Source organism: Rhinatrema bivittatum, chromosome 8, assembly GCF_901001135.1.
Source record: "Rhinatrema bivittatum chromosome 8, aRhiBiv1.1, whole genome shotgun sequence".
NCBI lineage: Eukaryota > Metazoa > Chordata > Amphibia > Gymnophiona > Rhinatrematidae > Rhinatrema > Rhinatrema bivittatum.
Genome location: NC_042622.1, coordinates 173,524,967 through 173,546,146, shown reverse-complemented (window position 1 = coordinate 173,546,146; position 21,180 = coordinate 173,524,967). Strand labels below are relative to the sequence as shown.

Genomic DNA, 21,180 nt, shown 5'->3' with positions numbered 1-21,180 from the left:
CTGCCCCGGAGACCAGCACCCATGGACACGGCCAGGGCAGGTGAGCGGGGGCTGGGGGAAAGTTTGCCGCCTACCCTTACCCCTGCCTCTAACGCAGGGGTAAGGGGAGGCGATAAGTTAGCAGGTTAAATGCGCGGCAAAACGGCAGGGTAAAAAAGCGATAGTCGGGGAGCGCGTTACTGTATGGGAGGGAATAGCTAATTCGATGGTTTACATCTAATATACATGCCGCGGGCGGAAGGGGTTACCCGGTGATTTAAAGAGGCGGTAAGAATGGGTTAAAGGGGATAGTGTATCGCGGGTTGGACTAACGCGGCCGAAAAGTGAGTAGAAAGCGGGTTAGGAGCAGGGTAACCGCGGCCGCACTTTACTGTATTGACCTGATTGTTAGTAACTTTAAAGTGACAAAAGAGAACTCACATCTAAACTGTGAAGCTGAGAATAGTCCCCTTCTGCTGAAGGATGGAAGACATTCAGACTGAATGAGAAGAAATACAGATACCATCTTTGGTAAAAGGAGCTTCCGTGCAGATGCTCCGAGAACCACAAAGGAACTCCCTGCGAGAAGGTGTCTGCAATTCTGAGATCCAGCTCGCCAAGCATATACCGGTAGCTGCCAAGAAACAGAGAAAAACTTCAAGATCCCTTTCAAAGGCTCAAAGGGAAAGTGTGCCAGGCATTTAGATTTCAAGACGGAACTGGAACCCCTAACATGCTTCCCCCTTCAAGGAAGCAAGACATCTGGATGAGAAAAGACAGAACCCAAAACCTAACCTGTAAAATATGAAATGGCTGCCCCCCCCCCCCCAAACCCTTAAAAGAACTGAAAGCCAACCCTTTATCCAATGTGTCTTGCAAAAAAATGATAGAATACTCAGCAACCACACTTCATCATCAAAATTGTTTTTTATTGTACACCAATTAAAACACCGATCAAACACTCCTATATGCCAAGGAAGTAGGCCTGTTCTTTGAATACAAGTAGTCTGAATCACTTCCCCATGATAGCTTTTCCCTCTCAAGGGCCAAAACTATAAGAAATGCCAAGCCAAACTACTCGTGCAACGCCGACCTCTGAAAAACTCTTGCTCTGGGAAAGGTCCACAAAGTCCAGTTTAACCAGAAACATACACCAGGGGGCCAATGGCCATCATTAGTCTAAGCAGCTTCAGCTCACAGCACAGGGATATGCTTGCCTACAATCGGATGGAGACAAAGCCCAACAGGCTTGCTGACATCACCTGCGCTGAACTCAGCCTGCCAGAATTCTCTGTCTCCATCTGCGGGTTGGTGGGCATAATCCATGCATCTGGACTGGTCTGGCTGTAAGAAAAGGAACTACTATTGAGGATCGGACAGGCACTTGTGACTTGGACTGATCACTGTGAGAGACAGCATGCTGGGCTTGATGGTACTTGGTCTGACCCAGCAGAGCACTTATGTTAAATATGAAGCATATGCTTTACTTGATTTTTTTTTCAGGCACAAATTTGTAGATATACCAAATCTTTAATTTATTGTGCTCAGGCACCTTTATACACATACTAATATTTCAGCAGAACCTGAAACTGTACAGCCTTAGTGTCCTTATTCATATCCTCCTGTCAGCCGGCTCTTCAGGCATGTTGACAGCTTTTTAGCGTCTGCTACTCTTTTACTGCTCCTAGGCAGTGAGATCAAAGACCGTTGCATTTCTATTGACATGAAACAAAACTTACAGCCAATTTGTGACCATTGGCCAGACTGATAAGCTGCTGAGCCAAGCCATTCAGAAGTCTCGTTCGCAAGGAGAGGTCATCAAAGCCATGGCGGAAAGGGAATGCAATACTGTCAATGACAACCAGTCGTACCTACAACAAGAAAATGGGGCTGAGGCAGCAATATAAACACCAACACATGACAATTTCTCAAAGCTTTTTCCCTCTATTTTCAACTCATATGAAAAATCTTCCACAAACAAGACCTACGGTCAATAAAATGAAATGAGTCACTTTACTTTTTGGTCAGATTGATAAATAAAGACATGTAGGAGAGAAGAGCAAACTTGAAAGCTCCTCTGGATTTTTTTTTCTCTGTATTTAAATGTCAGAGAGTCCCAGAAACTGCACAATAGACAACTACTGGCTAAACTCAGGTAGATGAGGACTGGGCTCCATAGAGAGCTTCAGTCTGTTGCCTCAAGTCACAGGCCATCACTATGATGGCTGAGTTACCGTATTTTCTGGCGTATAAGACGACTGGGCGTATAAGACGACCCCCCCCCTTTTTATACATATTTTTAAGAAAAAAATTTTTTACACTCAAACAGGAGCAACCCTATCTATGAAAAGGCAACACTACAAATACCGTATATCAGGCCCTAAAAACCAATACATCTCTTATTAGGAAAACAGAACTAGCAAGCAGCTATAGATCCCCACACAGAAATAAAAACAGCTATGAACAGAATAACATCCAACAATTAAAAACTCATAAAAACTATTAAACATTCTCCAAACACCAATAAAATATTTCAAAAAAGCAGACATCACATAATATTAAATAATTAAAATGGCAGTCAATCAAGAAAAATAAACTTTAAAAGCCACCTTTACTTACCCCCTCCAGCAGCTCTCCTACTCTTCTTCCATGCAGGCCGTAGCACACACCATAAGCAGCAGTAATGGCTAAGCTCTATACTCATGGTCCTCTTCCTTAGGGTATAGACATGGGCCCTCTTCCTTAGGGCCCATGTCTCTCACACACACACACACCATACCAGTCATGCCCCCATGACCAGTTTCTGTCTCTCACACACCAATCATTTCCCAAACAGTCTTTGACACACACACCAGACACCTTCCTGAACAGTTTCTCTCATGCCATACACACACACAGGCTTCCCACTCCCGTGTTCTGCTTACCGTACATATACGGGCTTCTCACTCTCATAATCACTTTCTCTGTCTCACACACCCACACCAGTCTCTCTCTCATTTCCATGCTTGCTCTCCACGTGCACAGGCTTCTCATTCCCTGAATCACATTCTCTCACACACACCGTCACCTTATAACCAGTCTCTCTCTCATGCACACACACACAGCCCTCCCGCTCCCATGCTCTCTCTCACATAATCAGGCTTCTTACTCCCATGCTCTCACATACCCAGATTTCTCACTTCCATGCTTTTTCTCTCTCACACTCACATACACATCAGTCATCTCCTTGAGCAGTCACTTTCATTGTCTCTCACATACACACACACACACACACACACATGAGCTTGCTGATCAGTTTCTCTCAATCAAATGCATTCTCTCACTTACATACATGCTGGCTGCTTCTCTCTCTCTCTCACTCACTTCCACTCCCCCCCCCCCGAGCACAAATAGTAGCTGCAGCAGCCTCCTCCTCCAGCCCCCGCAGGCCAAGAAAGAAGAAACCCATCGGCCGCGGGAGGCTCATGCTGCTGTCTCCTTTCCCGATTACCAGCTCCTTCGACTGCTCGGGGGCCGATGCGAAGGTATGAGAGGCGCCAGTTCACGGGGGCCGCCTGCCACAAAAGGAATGCGCCCATGCTTGAGATCTTGTGGGCGGTTGTCGTTGAGCGTATGAGGAAGAGCCCCTCCCGGAGTGGGGGCAGCGCCATCCATGGAAACGGCCGCGAAACGTGCCGGGAGAATGGAACAATATGGGCTTGTCCTCCGGTAGCTTGTAAACCTTGTTCTCCCCAAAGAGCGAACCAGCTGTTCTAATTAGTCTCCGAATAAGAGCTTGCCCCGAAAAGGAAAGGAACCCAATTGCGACTTAAGAGGAGGCGTCTGCCGCCCAGTTACATAGCCATAGGAGCCGCCTTGCAGAAACTGCAGAAGCCATAGTGCGGGCAGAGGTGCAGAGGAGATCATACAAAGCATCCGCGGTATATGCTACCGCAGATTCCATGCGGTTCGCCTTTTCAGCTTCTTCCGGAGGAAGATCCTGTGCCGTGAGATTTGTTGGACCTAGTGGAGGGTGGCCCTCTGCATCATGCTGCTGCAAACTGCGGCCCTCACTCCTAAAGCTGAAACTTCAAAAATCCACTTAAGCAAGACTTCCAGCTTCTGATCCTGAAGGTCCTTGAGAGCTGTGCCTCCTGCGACAGGAATGGTGGTATGCTTGGCAATGGCCGTGACCGCTGAATCCACCTTGGGAATCTTAAGGAGCTCCAAGGACTCATTAGGAAGCAGATAAAGCTTTTCCATAGCTCTGCTGACACGCAGGGTAGCTTCCGGAGTATCCCATTCCCGGGATACGATCTGAAAGAGTTTTGGATGGAAAGGAAATGTTTGCGGTGGAATGCGGAGTCCCGATAACACCGAGTCTCCTGGCGAAGTATCCGGAATTGCCTGTGGGACTGGGATTTCAAGTTCCTGAAGTACCTGCGAAATTGATGGGTCCAGCTCCTCCTTGTGGAACAAAAACGGAGTATCTGAGGATCGTCCCCCTCCACCGGATCTGTACTACCCACATCAGTGAGGGGGTCCTTAGTCATAAGATCCGTAGACGAGACCGGAACAGAAGTTCCAGCAGCCTGGACCATGCAAGGCACCTCCGAACCAGGGCTTTCCTGGCCTGTTGGGCCCTTAAAATACTTAGCTGGGACAGGAGATTGATTTTCCCAGTCAGTTTCAGTTTCCACATAAGCTTTATGTAGAAGTAAGACAAACTGGGAAGAAAATGGGTGAGGTCTCTTTAAGGCCCCCCCCCCCCCCCCCGCTGATGGAAACAGAGGTAGACCCGAGTCTACCGCGTGGTTTCTGAGGGCTGAGTGCCAGCGGGGACAAAGGAGGAAGCTCCTCTCCCTCCCCAATAGAATTGGCATAGTGATCTGCCTGAGGCAAGATGGCCGCTGCCGGATCCAAAGGAGGCAAGATGGCCACCACCCCCGTGCCGTTCGGGAGCGTGCCTGGCCTCTGCCTCCGAGGAAGCGGTGCAGATTTGTGTCCCCTCGGGCGCAGCAGGACTGCACTCCTTCCCGAAATTGGCCGCTCCGATGGCCCCTTGCCCCCGGGGATGCACCGGGAGCAGAGGCTTTCGCGGGAGAGCCTGTACCCCGGCGCCCCAAAACGCTGTGCAAACGGCTCCCCGTGGCATCCCTAAAGGCGCAAAAATGCTGTTGGGTGGCCAGCCACCCTGTCCGGAGGCCCGGGAGATTAAGGCAGGCGCGGGTCAAAAAGGTCGGTATTTAAATAAAAAACCTTTCCTCTCTCAAATCAATCGTCTTAATGTGTTTTTTTTTTGTTTGTAACTTTAATAGCAACACAGGGGAACAACCTCCCTGAACCACAGAACTACTGAACCTTCAGAGGAATTAATCTTCTCTGTAACAACTGTCTGAGGAATGCAGCGTCTCTGGAGAAGGGGGAGAGTGACCGGCCCACCGGTGAATCCTCCCCCTGTTAACTTACCGGGCAGGGGACCAAAGGTTACTCCGGGAAAAAGGCTATAGGGCAATGCCCTGCCTATGCCCCTTTTTTTTTTTTTTTTTTAAAGAATTGATCTAGTCAGAGGATTCCCATAAAATTAAACCAAACCTGACAGAGGAACCCTCCCAATTTAGAGATGATCAGGACCGCAGGTTATGCTCTCTCAATCTGCTGGAATCAGAGAAATACTGAAGGCACACCAGGGTATATAGAGGGTGCCTTTTCAGTTTTTCTCTGACTCCATCTGCTGGAAGGGAGGCATAACCCAGCAGTCTGGACTGATCCTGGTACATACAGGGAAAGAAGGAATTCCCAAGTTGAATGAGCCCGTGTGTGATAATGTGGTAGAAATGCATGGATGTGATAACAATACGGCAGAAACGTTTGAAATCAAAAGAATAAAAATGAATTTTGATATCTGCCATCAACCAAAAAACAGGCAACTCTACTTTTGTCAATGAACACGGGGAGGCTGGATGTTTAGGGCAACAGCCTCATAGGTGTGGATTGTTGCAGGACTTTGTAATAGGGCATGGAGTTGGGCCTGGGCATTGATCCTGTAATCAGAGGAAGACAAGATCTAGGGTGGTCTTCCGGTGAAGCTGTCCAAACCTGGGCTAACAGTGCGCTCCGGTGGAGCGCACTGTTAGCCCAGGTTTGGACACGCATTTGATGCGCTAGCTTTACCCTAAGGGGTAACAGAGCGTCGAAAACGCACGTCCAGCCCCCCTGAAACCAATAGCGTCCGCAACATGCACATGCATGTTGATGGCCCTATTAGTTATTCCTGCATGATTCCTGCGGCCAAGCCGCACATTTTACTTTCAGAAAATAACGCCTGCCCAAAGACTGGCGTTAATTTCTGCTGGCGCCGGGGAAGTGTACAGAAAAGCAGAACAAACTGCTTTTCTGTACACCCTCCGACTTAATATCATAGCGATCTGATATGGTATTCAACCATGAAGCTCAGTATAGAAAAATGTGAAATAAATAAATAAATATTAAGTCTGAGGCCCCAAAAGTAAAAAAATCGGCCCGCAGCCGGGAAGACAGATGCTCAATTTTGCTGGCGTCCGTTTTCCAAACCCATGGCTGTCAGCGGGTTTGAGAACAGATGCCGGAAAAATTGAGCGTAGGCTGTCAAACCCGCTGACAGCTGCGCCTCCTTTTACCGCGGGCCCTAATTTGCATAAGCCACCCTCCTGAATCGCATGCCCGCTCACCCGCGCTTTTTTCTGTATCAGCCTGATGGAGAGGGAGTTGGTACTGGGCTGAGAATTTTTGCGCTTGTCTACCCAGGATGGTAGCAATCCAGGGAGAAAATGTTTATTTGGCAGAAGGAATTTTTATCTGCTGTCATTTATTATGTTATGTGAAAAGGTTATTGCTAAAATCTGATGAAGCTTTCTATAGTATTTCAGAATGCCTGTCTGGAGATCATTCCTTGCATCACATGTCCATGTTTACCTCTGGGTGCTGCAAAAGGAAGTCTGGGAGGAGATGGACCTGAGCCAGCAGCTCCACATAGTCATGACAACGGAAGTAATAAATCTGGGAAAGTATATTATCAAGGGAGAAGCTTGCCATGCCTTCACCGTGCTCTGAAACAAATAGAAAACCTTGCTAAAACAGGGCTGATTCCTTTTAGAAAGGAAATTGTTTGCATGAAGCCATATGGCATAATATAGGAACCAGAGTCTGTGCTTATAATACAAAAAAAATCCAATCTTTTGCTCTGACTATACCCTTCAAACCCAGGCTCTACTTGGGCTCACCGCACTACTGCCTTAGCAGTGAAATAGTGATGTGATGAAATGATCAATTATCTGCAGTTATCCAGTGAAAGCTAGCGTACTCCACAGGTATAAACAATGCAAGCAAAATCTTGGACAAGCATCTCACAATAAGAACCTCACTAAAACCAATACTCAAACACCATGAACACAATGCAGCTCATCCAGCTGACTTTGAAACATATTAAGGAGTTACTACTGCTGCCCTAACATTAGTATGCGCCTGAGCAATGTTAAGTGGGGACTGAACTGCATTCAGTGAGAAATTAGGGGAACCAGATACTGAGATTTGTTTTGCGAAAGGATTTTATAATCCAGACACTCTTAGCTGCTTCTCACAATTCATAAGCAACTGACTAGATCCTTCCCACTTTGCTTACAGTACTTTCTAAAATCTTAAAATCGCATCCTCTCATACATCTCTGTATGCTCTTCCACACTATTTTGATAATGTGTTTCAATAGTAAAATCATCTCCCTCAGGAGGATATATTTAATGCTTGCAACATTTCACTTTAGACAAATCTTTTCATACATTTCTGAAAATCAATTCTATCTGCAAAATGGACACAATGCTTAATTATATTATAAAAACAGAAGTTAAATGTATTTCAGTGATATTTATTCTATATAGCACTTCCACATTTTCTCCTGACAAACTGAATTTTTTTTTTTTTTTAAAGAAAAGAGTAGGTCACTAGATCTATTCCAGCGAGAATGTTAAAGATATATTCTTTAGTAACATACACACATGGATACAATGAAAAATGTAGAGATTGGTAACAAACCGTGAGATTCAGAGATGAGCTTGCAATGCTGGACACAGGCCTCTGCTATATCCACCACTCTATCCACCATGAAACTGCCCTCTGTGTCAATATAAACAGCCTTGCCGGCTATACCCCCAAAGCACTCCGGGATCTGCACATCCACAGCAAGCTGCATACTGCCAAAGTAAAGAGCACAAGGCAGGTGGTAAATTGAGACACCGGACTCTTAACAAAATAGTTCAAACTTTTACGTAAACAAGAACCCACAGCCCATGCATCCTAATTACCCTCTCCCAATAGGCAGTGGCAATCACCCCATGCATAACCACCTCATTGTGTACCAAATGCAACATCCTGACCTACAAATCCCTCAAGGAGCAGACTCCAACCTCTCTCAGCAACTCCCTACCCCCTTCACGCCCACTCTAATCACTTGTCCTCAGGCCCACTGTATGTTCCCAAGAGCTATCTGCCTCATTTAAAAAAAAAAAAAAAAAAAAAGGAACTTTAGCAGGCTCTGTCCATCCCTATGAACCCTTCCCCCCCCCCCCCCCCCCCCAATCTTGCCCTGACCTGAAAACTAATAAAAACCTGGTTGGCAGAGGTAGCCTTTGGTCCCATTCATTAACTCCAACACCTGCTAACACCTATATGCAGTCACCATCATATGTGTACCACTGTAGACCTGCTGAATACTTCCTGAAGGATCTTATATTTAAATGCTAATGAACTATACTGGTACATGACTATCTGAACTGTATTGATAGCTGTCTTCTGAAGGACCCATTTTATCTGTCTAACTCACTCTGAACTCTCCTGACAGAAAAGTATGTCACAAATAGAATGAGGATACAAAGGAAAGGGTATTTACGATTATTTTTACCATAGCTGTGTCTTCCCAACACCTGGTGCACCACAAACTTCGGTAATCTTGGTGAGTGGCACACCGCCTCCCAGCATGTCATCCAGCATGGAGCAGAAAGTGATTATGGCACCCTGTGCCTGCTCTTGCTCAAGAAGTTCCAGTGCTGTATACTTCTGGATAACTGAAGAGGTTCCTGGAAAGCAAGTCTCCTCTTGAGAGTCATGTCTTATAATCTGCAGTGCTTCTAAGGCTTCCTCCTTAGAGATTCCAGCTTCTAAAAAGAAAAAGAAAAAAAAAACCAGGGAGAATCACAAGAACAGAATACGATCACCTACCTACTCGCTGCTCAATTTATTTTCCAGAACAATACATTAAACCACGGTTAGTCTCTGGCTTTTATTTTCTGATATTACGCCTTATTCTATTCTATCCCTTGGAGACTCACTTCATGACCACTTGTTCTAGATCTTCCTGCCTCACTGAACATAAAATGGACCTGTAGCCTGACACAACATGGTACATTGGGCCCAGCATCTTGTTTCAGATAGTGACCAACTAGAATTACTAAGAAATACCCAACAGATCACAAAGAGTGGATCCAATTCCTTGTATCTCATGCCCAGAGATAAAATGATGGCTTTCCCTCCCCCACTAATAAATGTTTATAAACTTTTCTTCCAGGAACTTGTTCAAACCCCATATAAACCCAGCTATGCGAGATGCTTTGACCACATCCTCCAGCAAGTTCTACAGCTTCATTAAAAGGTGTGCTTCTTTCTTGTGTATTATTTATATCTTCAAGGTAATTAAGTCTATTATATTCCCCCTGTCCCCTTCTATACATTTAAGATATTACATGATATTTTCAGATCCATGTGTAGAAAAGAATGAAAGGAAAACTGGTTCTTACCTGCTAATTTTCGTTCCTGTAGTACCAGGATCAGTCCACACGCCTGGGTTTATGCATCCCTGCCAGGAGATGGAGACAGAGGAAAAAACTTGACTGACCCTGCTTCATAAACCCTAGTGCCACCTGCAGTTCCTCAGTATAGATCTGTACCCAAGCAAAAAAACTTCCAATGCCAAAACTAATGTAGTAAAAAAAATGCAAAACTCTAAACATTCTGCCAACTTGCCAAACTATAAAGAGGTTACTGCGAATCTGTACGCATAAGGCTAAGAGGGCAACTCTCCACCTCCAGGAAACTGGTGGGTTCTGGACTGATCCGTGATACTACAGGAACAAAAATTAGCAGGTAAAAATCAATTTTCCTTTCCCTGTACGTACCCAGATTAGTCCATATGCCTGGGATGTACCAAAGCCCCCTTATCTAGGGTGGGACCTGGAAAGTCCGGCTTGCAGAACACTTTCGCCAAAAGGAGGAGACCCAGAATCTCCCAAATCCAGACGATAGTGCTGTGCAAAAATATGTAACTATTTCCAAGTTGCTACTCTGCAGATCTGATGAGGAGACACCAGTTGTGCCTCCGCCCAGGTGGTCACCTGCGACCACGTAGATTGAGCACGCAAGTCCTCCGGAACCTCCCGACCGGCAGTAATGTAAGTAGAACCAATAGCTTCCTTCAACCAACATGCAATAGTAACCTTTGAAGCTTTAAAACTTTGGTTCGTGCTGCTCCACAAAACAGAGGTGATCGAACCTCCTGAAATCATTAGTCACATCAAGATAGCACAAAAGAGTTCGAACATCTAACCGCTTGAGCTCCCTCCACCGCTGGAAAGGCGGGAAGCTCCACAGACGTTCACATGAAATGCAGAAATGACTTTAAGCAAAAAGGAAGGTACCGTCCTTAATGAGAATCTTGAGTCTGAAATTTGATGGAAGGGATCCTGACAGGACAAAGCTTGCAATTCTGAAATCCACCCAGCTGAGCAAATCGCTATGAGGAAAACCACTTTGAGAGTCAAGTCTTTCACCATTGTTCTCCGCAAAGGCTCTAATGGCGTCGCACATAGACCTCGTAGGACGAGATTAAGGTTCCAGAATGGACGAACTCTTCTAACTAGAGGCCGCAAATTCCTCATTCCCCTGCGGAACCTGACCACATCCAGATGAGCTGAAATAGCAGATTCCCCTACATTTGCCACGAAGGCAGCCCAAGGCCGCCACCTGAACTTAAAGGGATCTTGGAGATAGACCCTTAGTGAAACCCTCCTGCAGAAAGGACAAAATATCAGGAATGGAGGGCGTAGACACCATGAGCAGTACACCAGGACTCGAACACATGCCAGACTCTTAACGTAAAGCCAGAGAAGTGGACCGTCTCCTGGCTTGCAACAAGGTGATGACAGAATCCGGATAGCCTTTATGCTTCAACCTCCGCCTCTCAAAAGCCAAGCCGCTAGACAATAGTGATTGGCCTGGTATGAAAGTATGGGGCCCTGACGAAGAAGGCCCTTTAGATGTCCGAAACAAATCAGGCGGTCCACTACCATGTTGATAAGATCCGCAAACCATGGACACCATGGCCACTCCAGAGCGACCAAAATCACTTCCCTGTGATGTCTCTATGCGACACCACACCCTGCCCACCAGCGGCCAAGGAGGGAACACAGAATAGAACCCCCCTGAGGCCAAGGCAGAACAAAAGTGTCAACGCCTTCAGCGCCGTGCTGCTGCCTTCGACTGAAGAATCAAAATGCTTTAGCATTCTGACGAGTCGCCATCAAATCCACGTGAAGAGACCCCTGTCTCCGGATTAGCTGCATTGCGGCTTCCATCAATTCCCACTTGCCCGGATCTAGCAGAGTGTGACTTAGAAAATCTGCTTGGACATTCAACGCCTGCTATTTGAGACACCGCTATGTGCTCTAGATGGGACTCCACCCAATGAATCAAGATTTGTGCCTCCCGAGCCACCGCCTGACTCTTGGTTCTGCCCTGCTGATTAATATATGCCACTGCTGTCGCATTGTCTGACAGAATCCGAACTGCGCAACCTTTTACTAATGGTAAGAGCTCCCTCAAGGCAAGCCGAACCGCTCTGGTCTCTAACCGGTTGATAAACCATGTAGACTCTTTCGCAGACCAGATACCCTAGACTGAATGGTGTTGACAAACTGCCCCCCAGCCAGATAGGCTGGCATTGGTTGTCACTACCACCCAGTCCAGGACCTAGAGGTCCATCTTGCACAAGAGATTGGGAGACTGAAGCCATCAAGATAGACTCTCCCTGGCTGCCCCCTCTGGAGGCAACGGCAAGTGAAACTCCTCTGAGATCAGCTTCCAATGTGCCAGAAGCGCCCTTTGCAATGGCCTCATATGGCAAAATGCCTAGGGAACTAACTCCAAGGTTGAAGTCATGGAGCCCAGAACTTCAAATAATCCCACACTCTGGAAACTTGCAACTGTAACAACCGTTGAACGCGATTCTGAAGAGTGAGTACTCTTTATCCCGAAAAATACACTTTGCCTATCGGTGTGTCGAACCTCACACCCAGGTAGTCCAGGGACTGCATCGGAGTCAAATGACTCTTGGCCACATTCACAACCCAGCCGAGAGATTGAAAAACATTGCGAACTCTGTGTATCGACTGAAGACGGAGATCTTCCGACTTTGCTCTGATAAGTCAGTCGTCTAGATAAGGATGTACCAGGAGACCTTCCTTCCAAAATGCCGCCGCTACCACCATCACCTTGGTGAAGATGCATGGGGCTGTAGCCAGACCGAAAGGAAGGGCCTGAAATTGAAAATCTTGGCCCAGGAACATGAATCGAAGAAAACACTGACTCAGACTGGATCGGAATGTGCAGATAGGCCTCTGTTAGATCCAGGGAAGCCAGGAACTCCCCCTTGTGAACCACCGCTATCACAGAACGCAAGGTCTCCATGCGGAAGCAGGGGACTTTGAGAGCGGCAATCACCTTCTTCAAATCGAGGATGGGCTGAAACGTGCCCTCCTTCTTTGGGACCACAAAATAGATGGAATAGTGTCCCCTTTGAAGCTCCACCGAGGGAACCGGAATGACCACCCCCAAGTACTGGAGGCACACTAAGGTCTCTCGCACCGCCACCTGTTTGCTCATCGGCCCGCAAGGGGAAATTATAAAAAGATCACAAATGGGCCGAGCAAATTCTAACATGTAGCCGTCTCTTATTATACTGAGAACCCACTGGTCCTGCGTGATCTTGGCCCACTCGTCATAAAACAGAGTCAAGTGACCTCCTATAATAGGAACATCCGAGTGAGCCAGCCTCGCCTCATTGTGAAGACTTGCCACTGGCTGCAGATTCTCCTGTAGCTCCCCAAAACGGCCTATGGGCGTCCCAAAAGGACTGCCCCCAAGAATGCACCCTAGGGGAGAAAACCCTCTGGGCTGGCCTGGATCTCTTATCGGAACGGAATCGAGAACAGGTCTGAAAAAACCTTTTCGCCTTAGGCTTATCCTCAGGTAAATGTAGCGGCTTATTCTCCCCGAGCGACTAAATCAGCTGCTAGAGGTCTTCCCTGACTGTCAGGACTTGGCGAGCTGACTGTGACCTTGAGCTGTCGCAGGAGAAGGCAGATGATGCGCCTTCGTTCCTGCGGCAGAAAAACTGTCGGTTGTGTCCAGATGTGCTCCTATTAATTGAATGATTTGTGTAGGGCTTAAGAACATAAGAAAATGCCATACTGGGTCAGACCAAGGGTCCATCAAGCCCAGCATCCTGTTTCCAACAGTGGCCAATCCAGGCCATAAGAACCTGGCAAGTACCCAAAAACTAAGTCTATTCCATGTTACCATTGCTAATGGCAGTGGCTATTCTCTAAGTGAACTTAATAGCAGGTAATGGACTTCTCCTCCAAGAACTTATCCAATCCTTTTTTAAACACAGCTATACTAACTGCACTAACCACATCCTCTGGCAACAAATTCCAGAGTTTAATTGTGCGTTGAGTAAAAAAGAACTTTCTCCGATTAGTTTTAAATGTGCCCCATGCTAACTTCATGGAGTGCCCCCTAGTCTTTCTACTATCCGAAACAGTAAATAACCGATTCACATCTACCCGTTCTAGACCTCTCATGATTTTAAACACCTCTATCATATCCCCCCTCAGTCGTCTCTTCTCCAAGCTGAAAAGTCCTAACCTCTTTAGTCTTTCCTCATAGGGGAGCTGTTCCATTCCCCTTATCATTTTGGTCGCCCTTCTCTGTACCTTATCCATGGCAATTATATCTTTTTTGAGATGCGGCGACCAGAATTGTACACAGTATTCAAGGTGCGGTCTCATTATGGAGCGCTACAGAGGCGTTATGACATTTTCCGTTTTATTCACCATTCCCTTTCTAATAATTCCCAACATTCTGTTTGCTTTTTTGACTGCCGCAGCACACTGTACCGACTATTTCAATGTGTTATCCACTATGACACCTAGATCTCTTTCTTGGGTTGTAGCACCTAAGATGGAACCCAACATTGTGTAATTATAGCATGGGTTATTTTTCCCTATATGCATCACTTTGCACTTATCCACATTAAATTTCATCTGCCATTTGGATGCCCAATTTTCCAGTCTCACAAGGTCTTCCTGCAATTTATCACAATCTGCTTGTGATTTACCTACTCTGAACAATTTTGTGTCATCTGCAAATTTGATTATCTCACTCGTCGTATTTCTTTCCAGATCATTTATAAATATATTGAAAATTAAGGGTCCCAATATAGATCCCTGAGGCACTCCACTGTCCACTCCCTTCCACTGAGAAAATTGCCCATTTAATCCTACTCTCTGTTTCCTGTCTTTTAGCCAGTTTGCAATCCACGAAAGGACATCGCCACCTATCCCATGACTTTTTACTTTTCCTAGAAGCCTCTCATGAGGAACTTTGTCAAATGCCTTCTGAAAATCCAAGTATACTATATCTACCAGTTCACCTTTCTCCACATGTTCATTAACTCCTTCAAAAAAGTGAAGCAGATTTGTGAGGCAAGACTTGCCCTGGGTAAAGCCATGCTGACTTTGTTCCATTAAACCATGTCTTTCTATATGTTCTGTGATTTTGATGTTTAGGACATTTTTAACACATACATCCACTACCCTTTTATACAGTAAGGGGTTTAGCATGTCGAAAATGTGTGTCCACCCCTCCCCCAAAACTAATCACACATCACTTGCAAATGCATGTTGATGAGGCTATTAGTTACAAACCCAGAATACTGAAAAAAAAAAAAAGGGTGACTAAGCAGCACATTTTAGTCAGAAGAGTGTACAAAAAGGCAGAAAAAAGTACTGCTTTTCTCTACACCTGACTAAATATCCTAGCAATATTATGTCAGAGGAACCAAAATTGTTAAAATAAAAAAAAAAAAAAAAAAAAGAAGATGCCAGCAGGTCAGGTTAGGAAAACTGACGCTCAATTTTACCAGCGTCTGTTATCCTAACCCATAGCTTTCAGCGGGTTCGGAAAACTGACGCTTGTAAAATTGTCTGTTTCCTGAACCAGCTGACAGCCATCTCTCCTAGGTTTCCCCTAATAAGGAGGCTCTAGGGACACGCTATTGTCCCTAGTGCCTCCTTTTTAGGCAACCACTCATTTAAATACAGGATCGTGCTCCCAGGAGAGGTCGCTGGGCGTGCATTGGGAGAGCGGGTGCTCACCACTGAGCGCCCGTTTTCCCGCTCTTACTGTAGCTGCCTGTAGAATTGAGCATCCCTTTTCGTAACCGGCTGACAGCCACTTCTCCAGGGCACCCACTGCCGAGGAAGTGCTAAGGGCACGCAATTTCCCCTGGAGCCTCCTTTTTACCGCAGCAGTCAATTTGCATTGGCCACCCCCAGAAAGGTGATCGGTGCGCGTTAGAGAGCCGGCGCTCAATCATGAGCGCCTCTTTAACACGCACCGATATTTGTATCGGCCTGCAAGAGCGCAAACTCAAAGTGATTTTTGTAGTAAAAAAAAAAAAGTCACTGTAAAACTGTGAAGCCTGAGGGGCAGGCCGGCTGGCTAGCAAGAACCCACGGCCGGGGCCTCTCCGGTGCTGTACCTTGGCTCAGCTCCAAAGGCTTCATTTCTACCACGTCCTGCGCCGTGTGGAAACCGGCGCCGATCAGTTTCACTTTCACCGCCGGCGCTAAGGGGAAGCTGCCCACGTCCCGCTGCATCTTACCGCCCGGATCGCGGGTGTAGACAGGAAGGCCGAAACCGACCGCGACCGCTAAGTCGATGTACGCGACCTTTTCCCGCCTTCGCCGCGCTCATCATTCGCCCCGCCCCTTTCCCCGCTTTCACTAGTCACTGTTTGCCCCGCCCACTCCGTTCTCACCACCGCCTCCTTTTCCCCCGCGCTTTCCCGCTTACACGTGCGGGCAGCTTTCCTGGCTGTGTCGCGGCCTATGGTTGCGGTTGGTCTGTTGCTTTCACGCTCTCTGGCACCGGCGTATGCCTTGGCCTGGTTGGTTGCTCAGGCCCTGAAGTGCCTCTTGGCTGTTACGGGCAGTTAATTTTGGCTGTTGGCGCGTGCGCCTCAGGTATGGCGACGGGTAAAGACGCTACGGTTTTATGGGGGTGGGGGAGATGGAAGCTGTTGAACCGTGTTAAAATAAATAAACGGGTGTCTGTACAGCGCTGCGTAATCTTATGGCCTTATATAAATGTAAAGGCTAAGTATTATTTTAGGAGACTTCGATATATTAAACAGTTTAAAGACTTCCAGCTTCAGAACATAAAGTTGAAAGTGAAACTTTTAAAAAGTACTAAAGAAACATTTATTCCATTTTATTAAAAGAAAAAAAAAGACCTTTTTAATAAAAAGGACAAAAATGAATTCAGCTTGAAACTGAATTGTAATATTTTTTCTGTTGGAGATTTGCATTAGGAAAGGAGAGGCGGCATTTCAAATGCATTAATGTCAGGGAACTGCTTTTAATTTAATTTTTATTGTAGTGGTAAACCAACTCTTTAATTTTCAAAGAGCGAAAATGAATATTTTCTGTCCCACTGGACGTTATTTTAAAGTGATTTGTAAGCAATATTTTGAACTGATGTTCCGTAGGCTTCTTTGCAGTGTTGCCAGCGGGGCTGCGTGTGTCGTGTCCCGCTATAGAATCAAATGTTAAGTACCGTAAGTAGTAGTAACCATCCGTGAAAAATAACGAACACAAAAGTGTGACATGAATGCAGAAATCATTTCATGTCCGTAAAAACGTGCTGAGCCCCTTCCCCCCCCCCTCAGTACTCGGGGACAAAAAGGCAACTCTCTGCATAGTCATTTCAGATGCATAGAGCACAAACATGGCAACACTAAAAGTGTGTTTGTAACCTTTTTACAAACACACTTTTAGTGTTGCCATGTTTGTGCTCTATGCATCTGAAATGACTATGCAGAGAGTTGCCTTTTATATATATATATATATATTAAACATTAAACTATTGTAAAGCTTGTTGCTATGTTACGTTACAATGTGAACCGGGGTGATGTTCTTAACGTGCCCCGGTATATAAAAAAAAATCTTTAAATAAATAAATAAATAAATTTTTCATGATTTGGCAAGCCTGCTTGTGCCAGAGATCAGTTAATGGCATTTCTGATTTCCCTTAGCACTGACTGCTATAGGAGCAGGTAGGAATTGACAAGATAACTTCTTGGTCCTCCCTACTGAAAGAAACACCATCGTCTCCCTCTCTTTGCTACTACCCTCTATCTGGGAATTGCATCTGATTTTACTACATGGTATATAAGAGAAGGTAGGGCTATATGCCCTGCAGTTGGAGAGACAGGTCCACATGCTAAATAATTACAATTTGTACTAAAAAAAAATACTATTCAGCTTTGATGGATGTCAGTGGGGTCGGGGTTTTGAACACATCAGCTACTTTAATTCTACCTCTAATTTAGGGAAACTATTCAAAGTCAAACAAGTTGAGGCAATATCTTTCTGTTGGACTGACTGAATACATCTATGATAAGAGTTTTAGTGTAGCTTTCCCTACCATACTCAAGTGCAAGTTTCTATTCTCTACTCTTCTATAATACACACAATTTTTGCAACACACATACAAGTTGTATGAGGAGGTGACTTACTAATGCAATATCAATTTATTTTTTTTTTCAATAAAGAATGTCTCATGCTGTTCCCCTAATGTTGCCTTGCCCTGTTCATATTGGTTTTGTAAAAAACAATTCTATTGAAGCTCAGCTACATAATTATGTTCGTCAAGGAAACTACATGAAAGTGAAAAAGATTCTCAAAAAAGGTAAGAATAACTTCATTTTGTCAAAGAATGGGAAAATACCTAGAAATTTTCATATTGAGTAAATGGCTTGTGATGGTTTGAGTATTCATGATATTTGCTCAAGGCCTTTAGCAAACTCTAGGAAAATATTTTAAGGGTGCAAATATGGGGTATTTTTTGGTGTATGGAAGGGAGGAATCCAAAATGGGTTCATTATTGATATACTGCCTGATTATAAATTGATGATGTCTGTAAAGATGTTTCCAGTCATTTTTTAAACATTTTTGTTTTACATTGTTTTGTATCACATTTTGCCTTTGTTTCTGTCTTTTTCCTTTTTGTCTGTATGAACTTTTTCTTCTAATATAAACTTGCTCCTGTTTTGCATTTATACTCTTTGACCCTCAATAACTTGCTTATACATGTGTCATTCCTTGTATGTATGGGTTGGAGTCCCCAAATTGCTCTTGGTGACCTATTGGGGGTGAAAACTGGTGGTCCAGTTCTCTCACCTCCAGGATCCTAAGGAAGATTCCTTTGCCACTCTTCAGTTTCTGCACATACCCAGATCAGTCCAGACCAGTTATGCACTCCCACCAGCAGATGGAGTCAGAGAGCAAAGCTTCGAGGCACTAGTATCCCAAGTGTGGCACCTGCACCCATCAGTATTTCTCTGACTCCAGCAGATGGTGGTCTTGTATGCCTGCAGCTCTGTGTGAGACTGATTTTTCTTGCTCCCTGAGGTGCTAGGGTCAGTGTCTGGGCCATCCCTCAGGTAAAGCCGGGCGGTGCAAGCTCGTGTGGTTCTGGGTCCCCTGATAGCCGGGGGACTGGCTCCCTCAGTGACCCGAAGGCTCCCCCTCAGTGTCTGTGGTACAGGGAAGTAGCCCCTTTAGGGATTTTTTTCTATTATTATTAGTTTAGGCTTTATATTTTTCTGTTACTAGAAGTTGAAGTTTTTGTGTAAAAAAAAAACCAAAACAAACCCAAAAAAACACCCCAGCTCCCTGTTCACCACGGCTTGCGGGGTAAATCAGTCTGCCTGATGGGGCAGAGCCAGGCAGGCCCCTGAAGAGGAGGGGAGAGTGTTTCAGCCCTTGTAAGAACCTCTGAGGATGTTTTTAGGATCCCTGCCTCATTTTTACCGCCGCTCCGGAGCTATTTTTACCGCGGTGGCCATTTTGGTTTTTCTTTTTTGACCACCCATGCGGCTTCCCAGCGTTCCTGGGGCTGATTTTCATGGCATTTTTCATGGGAGTCACCAGGGCTGGGTGGCAGCACTTGTTTTCTTCCGGGGGGGGGGAGTTATATGCCCCTTTTTGCAGGAGGAACATGGCAGAAACTCCTCTGATGGAACCCTGCAAGGCTTGCGGGGTATGGTCAGCTTATTTAGAAACCACCCCCCCCCCCCATCACTGTGCATGGACTTTGCACTCTGTGGGGAAGGGGCCTTAGACAAGAGGACCAAATCTAAAAAGTCTGCAGGCAGGTCAGGTTCGGCGGCTGGGTCTAACAGAAGGAGCCCAACCCCCACTGCACACCCTGTAGAAAAGGTTTCCCAGGATGATCCTCCCCCGCTGTGCTGACTCCGAGACCGGAGGAATCGAGAGACACGGACACTGATTCTAGCAGTGATGAGATGGGACCAGTGGGATTTTCACCGGAATTTGTGCTGCTCATGCATGAAGCATTTCTGACTTGGAAGCTTGCGAAGCGCAGAGCCCAGAATGGGAGCATGGGAGTTCCCAAGCGTCCCCATCTGCGAACTGATGGTCGTCTGACCCGGGCAACTCTGGCTCGGGAGGATTTAGCGGGTGCAGCTGACCAGCAGGGGAACTACTCCACTCCACCCCTGAGGGACACTGCTGTAGATCAGGGTGAGGTCTGCCCAGATGTAGATACGGGCGATGACTATCAGGATCTGGCAGAACCTAGTGCGGAGGGGGACGACCCCCATGTAGTCCGGCTGTTTAAGAGGGAGGAATTGTGCCCCCTTATTCCCCAGGAGTTTGAGGAATTGGGGGTGAGACCCTCGCTTGAAGATTCCAACAGTGAGGGTGTGAACCCAGTCCTGGATGGTCTCCGGGGTCCACCTAGTGCTTTTCCCATCCCAAAGAAGATTCAAAAGCTCATTAGCCTGGAGTGGGAATCCCTGGAGGCGGGGCTTAAGGTCGGCCGGTTGATGCAAGAACTCTACCCGATAATGGAGGAACATTTAGAACACCTCAGGGTACCTAAGGTGGATGCGGCTGTATCAGCGATGATGGCAATATCTGGCCCCCCTCTCTAATGGAGTTAAACATATGCATCAATGGTGTGGCTAATATTTCTACATACGTTTTGTAAAATAATGGGGTGTAGCCATCCAACCCTGGTGCTTTTCCATATTTCAACTCTTATAGCTTCTTTCACTTCCATTATAGAGATTGACCGGCCTAGCATCTCCTGAGCATTGGGGCATAGCACTGGGAGATCTACCTCCTCTAAATATTTCCCTATATCCAACTGGGATGATGTGTTCTCCTTCTCATAAAACTCTTGTGTAAAACTGCAAAAAACGGTCCTTGATAGCCTTAGCCTCCGTTTGTATTTGTCCTTGAGCATTTTTAATACGATATATATATATGCTTTTGTATGTTGACCTTTTAGCTTGTGGGCTAGTAGCTTACTCGGCTTATCTCCATACTCATAGTATTCTTGTTTCACTAAATCCAAATGATACACTATTGCTTCTGCGTCCAGATCTTTTAAAGCTGCCCTCACTGCATCTAAACTTTTCAGAGGGATTGACCCAGGGCGTTGTTTATGGGTTGTCTCCAAATTGTCAGGTCAATACAGTAAAGTGCGGCCGCGGTTACCCTGCTCCTAACCCGCTTTCTACTCACTTTTCGGCCATGTTAGTCCAACCCGCGATACACTATCCCCTTTAACCCATTCTTACCGCCTCTTTAAATCACCGGGTAACCCCTTCCGCCCGCGGCATGTATATTAGATGTAAACCATCGAATTAGCTATTCCCTCCCATACAGTAACGCGCACCCCGACTCGCTTTTTTACCCTGCCGTTTTGCCGCGCATTTAACCTGCTAACTTACCGCCTACCCTTACCCCTGCGTTAGAGGCAGGGGTA

The 21,180-nt window shown here is 46.1% G+C and overlaps 2 protein-coding genes across 12 annotated transcripts in view; one reads left to right on the top strand and one right to left on the bottom strand.

Moving 5' to 3' along the window:
• Window positions 1-16,082, bottom strand: part of RAD51C (RAD51 paralog C) — a 123,487-nt gene extending 107,405 nt beyond the window's left edge. For 5 of the 6 annotated variants that reach the window (XR_003858114.1, XM_029611462.1, XM_029611461.1 and 2 more), the window contains exons 1-5: window positions 15,863-16,082; window positions 8,891-9,146; window positions 8,026-8,183; window positions 6,913-7,046; window positions 1,719-1,850 (exon numbers count right to left, since the gene is read on the bottom strand). Coding sequence is in view for 5 of the 6 variants with exons in the window: in XM_029611462.1 (XP_029467322.1) it covers window positions 1,719-1,850; window positions 6,913-7,046; window positions 8,026-8,183; window positions 8,891-9,146; window positions 15,863-15,980 (798 nt within the window). In the remaining variant the exon portion in view is untranslated. The remainder of the gene's footprint in view (window positions 1-1,718; window positions 1,851-6,912; window positions 7,047-8,025; window positions 8,184-8,890; window positions 9,147-15,862) is intronic. The other variant, XM_029611466.1, reaches the window with a different exon arrangement.
• Window position 16,083: 1 nt separating this feature from the next.
• TEX14 (testis expressed 14, intercellular bridge forming factor) overlaps window positions 16,084-21,180 on the top strand; it is a 608,800-nt gene continuing 603,703 nt past the window's right edge. For all 6 annotated transcript variants that reach the window (XR_003858113.1, XR_003858112.1, XR_003858111.1 and 3 more), the window contains exons 1-2: window positions 16,084-16,346; window positions 17,936-18,072. Coding sequence is in view for 3 of the 6 variants with exons in the window: in XM_029611460.1 (XP_029467320.1) it covers window positions 17,937-18,072 (136 nt within the window). In the remaining 3 variants the exon portion in view is untranslated. The remainder of the gene's footprint in view (window positions 16,347-17,935; window positions 18,073-21,180) is intronic.